Source organism: Arachis duranensis, chromosome 5 (assembly GCF_000817695.3).
Source record: "Arachis duranensis cultivar V14167 chromosome 5, aradu.V14167.gnm2.J7QH, whole genome shotgun sequence".
NCBI classification, from domain to species: domain Eukaryota; kingdom Viridiplantae; phylum Streptophyta; class Magnoliopsida; order Fabales; family Fabaceae; genus Arachis; species Arachis duranensis.
Genome location: NC_029776.3, coordinates 81,048,441 through 81,055,605, shown reverse-complemented (window position 1 = coordinate 81,055,605; position 7,165 = coordinate 81,048,441). Strand labels below are relative to the sequence as shown.

Below are 7,165 nucleotides of genomic sequence, written 5' to 3'. Positions count from 1 at the left end.
ATAAATTAAAAAAGAGTGATAATTAACTTTATAATATTATTTAATTAAAAATTATTTAAAATATATCTTAAAATATTAGTAATTTATTTAAATAAGTGTCAAAAATTTAAATTTGACTTTGTATATATAATAATTTATTGAACAATGACAAATTCTTAAATAAAATTTAAACGATATATTAATTTTTTATCTATTATATTAAAATATATTATAAAAAATAAAATAAATTATCTATACATAAATTTTACTTTATATATTTTTGTCTCTATTATTGTTAATTTTTTCTGGTCCATCCGTATTCGTTGGATGGCTTCAGTTGTTGAGACCTGGGAAGAAAAATGCGTGGTTTACACTGCACCATAACAATAGTTCCTAATTGATTCTCATTTCATATTCCCTAATCAATGATGTTTGTTTTCTTGTGTAACACTTTGTGTTTATAATTAAAGAATCTAGGTAACCTGTGTTAAGTACACGATAAATTTATTATTAATAAAAAATTTTAAATATTTTTATTTAATGAACGTAAATTAAATATATTAAAAAATTTAAATTTATTATATTTTTAATAATTTTTTTAATTTGTAAATTTAATATGTATTTTTAGAATATAAAATAAATAAACCCTTATTATTATTGTCGTTACATACACTTTTAATGTTGTTGTGTCCAGTTGTACTAGAAAAACAATAAAAATAGTCAATAATCAGTCAAAAAAAACTTTGCACATCAAAAAATTAAAAACCACACATTCAAAATCCATTTTGGTTGATGTTTTATTGTTTTCCTAAAAATAGGTTAAAATGAAAAGACATTTCTCTTACTTTTTTTAGTTATTGTTTTTTTCTCTCAAAAAACAATTCATGCAAATTAAATTGGATTCTGGATTTTTTTTATTTTTTTTTCTAATAAAAAATTCATTGCCTGAACACAGGTCATGTTACCTTAAACAAGCTGGCACAGATACTGCATTATTCGTTCGCTTGACATTTTACATAATATCACCATATCATTATTATGTAACTAATAATTTCTGAAATATTAATTCCCTGAAATTATATAGCTATAACATAATGCATAAATTCCTTAATTTTGAAACATCATAGTAAATAATAATTACTGAAATTATATATCATATCTTCATATTACTGAATTAAATTAAATTTAACTTTGTCAATGTCGTCCAACCAACTAATTAATAAGAAACATATTCCTTCTAGAAGCTTTTTCTGTATTATTCAACAAAAGAAAAACACATGATATATTTGAAGGTCAACTATATGGTTTAGTATCTTAATCTATCTCCACTAGTTGAAATATAATTTACTAGTTTATTGCAATTATTGGCCTTAAGTAGTTAAGTTACATAATAAAACTGCAAAAGACAAATTGCAAACCAAATTATGATGACAACATTTTCAAAAGCAGGCTTAATCCTATTGGAAATTTCAATATATTAGGTGAAATACGTAAAATATAATATATTAAATTATTTCTTTTCTCCTGAAGACATGCAAACGCTTTTAAAAGTAACGCGTGTATATATGTACTAATAATATATGTATATATAATTTTAAAAAAAAGGTAACATGTGGTATCGACAAGGGAAAAAAAAAACAAATTTTTTTTTTTATAGGTCAAGTTACAATATAATAATATCTTGGGATCCAACCACCTACACTTGTATAAATTATTAATGCTAAACTAATGATATTATTTTAAACCCAAATACAACTAATGCTTCTTTAGGTCATCATGATAATTATCATGGATAAATTCTTGTTAATTAGCCCTCTCCCCTCCTAATCACACACACACTAAATTAATCACACAACATAATGGACGATGAAAAAACGACAGTGCGTTTTGGTGTCCTTGGTTGTGCTCACATCTCTATCAAGCTTTGCAAGGCCATACTTAGAGCACCAAATGCCACTCTTCAAGCCATAGGCAGCCGTTCCCTAGAGAAGGCAACTGCCTTCGCGGCCGAGAACGGCCTGCCGGAGGCAGTTAGGGTTTATGGTAACTATGAAGGTGTTCTTGATGATGATCACGTGGATGCTGTATACATTCCTCTCCCAACAGCTCTGCACGTGACATGGGCAGTAAGAGCTGCTGAGAGAGGAAAGCATATACTTTTGGAGAAACCGGTGGCGATGAACACGGCGGAGCTTGACCGAATTCTGGAGGCTTGTGAGGGTAATGGGGTTCAATTCATGGATGGGACCATGTGGGTGCACCACCCTCGTACGGCTAAAATGAAGGAAGCTTTATCTGATGAACAACGTTTTGGTCAACTCAAATGGGTATGTGTTAATCAATTTTATATATGTATTGTTGTTGATGTTCTTTTTCTTGTGTTTTACAATTTGAGTTACCCTAGATTCACTCATGCATGAAGATACATATATGCCAACATAGAAAGACAAATCCTTATTCCTTTAAAATAAACAAAAGGGGGTAGGAATTCAAGATTTAAATGTAGTTAATTCGAAAACACAAATACGATTTTGTTTTTGAAACACTATTATCCCATTTGAAGAGTAACTTTCATAATATTCGAAAAGATATTAGCTTCCCTTAGGTTCTTGATAATAGAAAGAACAATACCTTGGATTAAAAAATATATCTTCCTTTTTTTTTTCCTTTATCATTTCTTATTTTTCATCTTTAGAAATGTTCTAATACAGTTTTTAAAAATACCAAAAATTATAATGTTAAGGTATATCACCATTTTTACTTCCATAACAAAAAAAAATTAGTCCCATCTTTATTCTGGGGAATGAATTTTTTTTGTAATGGAATATAATAGATGTATATTAAAATTAATTATTAATATAAAATACATATTAAAAATAAATTAAATTATACTTATTTTTATATATAAATATATAGTAATTAATTTAGTAATTGATTTTTATATATAGTATTTTTTTTAATAATATATGTATTTTTATTAAAGGTGACTTACAGTTATGAATGGACGGTATAATAGAGACTAAAATGAACAAGATTTAAATTAAATTGCCTTTTAGATACCAAAGTTATGCCTGTACTTTATTAGACAAAATTAGAATTAATACTTATCAAATCGATAAGAATGCTGGCTATTAGTTAAATTAGTTCCTTAATTTTACACACGTGACAACATTTCCATATATTGTGATTAAACAAATTATAGTTTTGTTTTGGTAGGCATAAATTAAGGTTGGCAACATTCGAAATAGAGCCAGTACTAGTTGTGGGGTACTTTTCAATGGGTCTTGAAATGTTATCTGCCACTTTTTTAATATTAGTAGTCATATTAGTATAAGATGTGAAGATATTGCAACACATTACTAATTTAATTCATTTGCTTTTAAAGTAATTGTGAAATGTATCCAAAAAGACAAGATTGTATTTGTATGCGTTCGGTTTTTGTTTTTGGTCATGTTATGCATTCTAAATAAGCTTTTCCCTTTATTTCTGGGCTTTTATTGGGCTTCTATTGACCAAGATTGCACTCTTAAATTAGTCTACTTATTGGGCTCAAATTGAACTGAACAATGGCTTACAAATGTGATTAGATTTTGATGTTATAGACTTCACAACCCTCATGACAAAAACAATAGACTTTACAACCCTATTATTCTTTAAAGATGCAATCAATACTCCCCCGTCCCAAAAAGAAAAAAAAAAAACATGATCGTTGTATTTTTACCGTATTTGGTATTTCCATGCTCAATTTCCCCTCATATATAGTGCTTAAAAAGTCAGATACATGTTATATTATGAGAAATGCTTAGAAAGAATTTTAAATATATCTGAAATACTAATGTTTTAGTAATTTTAATTAATAATTTTAATTAATAATTTTAATTATAAAAAATATATAATATATAAAATCACTATAATATCGATATTTCTAGGTACATTTGAAAATTTTTTTATTATATAAACTAAGTTATGTCAAACTTATTTAAATTCAACTAGGTGATTGCTATCAAGAAGTAGCATTTTTATACTTAATGACAAACTATAGTCATAAACCAAAAAGAGTGACACATAACATGTTGTATTAAATTAGTCAAATCTAAATTAATACATCGAAATTTACTCGGATAAAGATATTTTTATTTAAAAATAATAACTAAGATATGAATACGAATTGAATTCTCTTAAAAGAGTAAATAGAATATTTATATAATGTGTATAATGAATTATTTATTTGGTTTAATATGAATTAAAAAATAAATTTTTAAAATAAAATATTATTAATTTTTCAAACATAATACATCTATATTATCCAAAATAATCATCCAGGTATCAGGAATAATAAATATTTAATATCCTACTGAATCAAACGATCTCTAGATTCCATCGTACATATTATACAAATTAACTAACTGGACTCGATTTCTATGAATTAGATACACAGTTGTCTCACGTACAATCCCGGACCGGAATTTCTAAAGCATAGCATCCGTGCAAAGCCGGACCTGGACGGCCTCGGCGCCCTCGGCGACACCGGCTGGTACTGCATACGCGCCATATTGTGGGCCATGAACTACGAACTTCCAAAATCAGTGCTCGCTTTTCCCGGAGCCATTCTCAACGAACAAGGTGTAATAATTTCATGCGGCTCAGCCTTGCATTGGGAAGATGGAAGATCTGCAACGTTCCATTGCTCCTTCTTATCTTACGTAACCTTTGACGTCACTGCTTTGGGAACGAAAGGATGTCTCCGTCTTCACGATTTCACTCTTCCGTTTGAGGAGAATTTCGGTTATGGAACCTTCTATGAGGCTTCGGAGATGGATTATGGGAAGATTGAAGCGGGAAGATGGTGCCCTAAGCCTAATGAGCATGTTGTGGAGACTGAGGTTCCTCAAGAGGTTTTGATGGTTAAAAAATTTGCTGAGTTGGTTTATAATATTAAGTTTTGTGGAGAGAAGCCTCTCAAGGAATGGAGTGTTGTGAGTAGAAAGACTCAAATTGTGTTGGATGCAGTGAAAGAATCTATTCAGAGAAATTATCAGCCTGTTGAAATTAATTAAATAATTGTGAATTATTATTATATTAGATCTTGGAGTAGTAGTATATAATGTATTTAATTTGGTTAAGGACTTTGTTGCTTTGCTGTGAAAGGCTTCTTCATGGTTAATGTTGATTTGAGTTTATGTTTAATAGTTAATGAACATGGAAATTTGTTTACAACTGGTTTTTACAAGGTGAAATTATTACACGTTAATTTTTTTTAATTAAAATTAATGCAATATACCCTTGTGTTTGTGAGCGTCCATCTTGAGTTTTGGAAAGTGTTTTTTCTTTCAATTCAACTATGAACTATCACTATAGCAGTTAATTTCAGCCAACAAATATTGAATTGCATTGGTCAAACAAACTTACTCGAACAAAACATAAACCAAAAGAAGAGACGAAAACTACTTCTTCAGATCTTGTTGCAAATGGTCGTTTATTCTCTTGGCTAATCCAGATTTGCCAAAGAGATTTGCACTTGATGATGCTTCTCTCAACAGATACAATCATCAAGCATTCTACACTTGTAATCCAATTCTTGGGTACACTTATTATCCATTTCTTAAATAAAGTCATCACGTTTCATTGTTGTTTATTAGTTTAATAAGAACGATGAATCTATATATTTGTTTGGGTCATTGCTTAGAATGAAGTAGATATATATAATACTAATTATTATATATTGTGCAAGGTTCAATATTTAGCTCATTACATGTAACTACTGTATATTTTGTTTGCAATGGTTGAAAACAGAAACTCGGGCACCAGATTTTAGTAATTTTGACTAATATTTAATCCGAATAAATATTAAATTACTTTTAATAAATATAAATGTAAATTGTATTGAAAAATGTATATAAATTCTGATAAATATAAGTATAAATTATATATTTTTTATGTATAAATTTTTGTAAATATAGATATAAATTATGTTGAGTTATATATCCAAGTGTTTTTATCAACTAAATCTAATTAAATTGGCTTAAATTTAATAAAAATTGCTCACATGTGTACGTAAATTACACTTCTTCTTTTTCACGTGAAAAATAGCATAAAATTTTTTAAGCTTAACACAAAAATTACTTATCTTTGACATTAAAATTTTTTAATTTTAATACCAAAATTTTTTAAGCTAGAGTTAAATTGATACTGTAGTTTTTTTTTTTGGCTTTTTATTTTTCTTCTTTCTTCGCACAAAATTACTGTATTTTTATTTATAAAATTATGTATTTTTTTTTAAATCTTTTGTATTTATTGTAAAAAAATAAAAAATATCAGAAAAAGAAATAAAAATCTGCATAATTCTTTTATGTTATATTTTTAAATTCTTTTTAAAGAGAAAAAACATGAAGAATTATAAATAAAAGTGTAAAATAAAAAGAACAATGAAAAAAAAAAGAAAAGAAAGAGTTGTACAAATAGCATCAAAATTTTTTATCGTTGACACAGAAATTTATTAACTATGATTCTGAAATTTTTTAGGCAAAAGTTTCCAAGGTTCTGGACTTAATGCAACGGTTTCTTAATAAAAATTTATTTAGCTTTTTTTGTTATTTTTATTTCTTTTTTTGTTATGTATATATTTTTTTCTCTTGTTTTTGGTTTTTTATTTTAAAAGACAAATAAAAATACCTACATATAAGAACGAAGGAGAAGGGGAAAAAAAAAAGATACATGCGTAATCGTAAAATTTAGTTACTTTTCACCTAAAATAAAAGTGGTGCTGCATGAATCTAAAATGTATCCTTTCAATTTGATTGAAGTTAATTAAGTAAAAAATTTAGATGCATAACTTTTTTTTTATATATATTAAGAAATAAATCTATTATAACCGTCATCAAATTATTCCTGTTTATGTTTTAAAATAAAAGTAAATCAGTCTGTTTATAAAAAACTTGTGTTAAATTGCTTTCTTTAATTTTAAAATAACTATTTCTTTTACTCTTTAGGTTGCATTAATTTTTCAATAAACATAAAAAATAAGAGAGATACTTATTTTAAAAAGAAATTAAAGAGTATAAACATTTATTATTATATATATTTTTTAATTTTTCAAATAAAAAATGTTGTTTAAAACTTAGCTTAAATCAATTATTTCTGCAAATCCTCAAAGTTAAAAACTAACTCGATGAGTGCAAGTAATTTT

At 26.7% G+C, this 7,165-nt stretch overlaps 1 protein-coding gene across 1 annotated transcript; it reads left to right on the top strand.

The window, feature by feature from the left end:
* The first annotated feature begins 1,717 nt into the window (after window positions 1-1,717).
* LOC107489728 (uncharacterized oxidoreductase At4g09670) lies at window positions 1,718-5,166 on the top strand. Its single transcript, XM_016110482.3, has 2 exons — window positions 1,718-2,306; window positions 4,410-5,166. Exons 1-2 carry the CDS (start codon window positions 1,839-1,841, stop codon window positions 5,034-5,036), a joined length of 1,095 nt encoding a protein of 364 aa, XP_015965968.1. The 5' UTR covers window positions 1,718-1,838; the 3' UTR covers window positions 5,037-5,166.
* Window positions 5,167-7,165: the final 1,999 nt, after the last annotated feature.

Excerpts from the sequence above, each read along its gene's own strand:
- LOC107489728 (XM_016110482.3), top strand. The coding sequence starts at position 1,839 with ATGGACGATGAAAAAACGACAGTGCGTTTTGGTGTCCTTGGTTGTGCT. Across the intron at positions 2,307-4,409 it reads GTTTTGGTCAACTCAAATGG|ATACACAGTTGTCTCACGTA; the intron begins GTATGTGTTAAT and ends TCTATGAATTAG.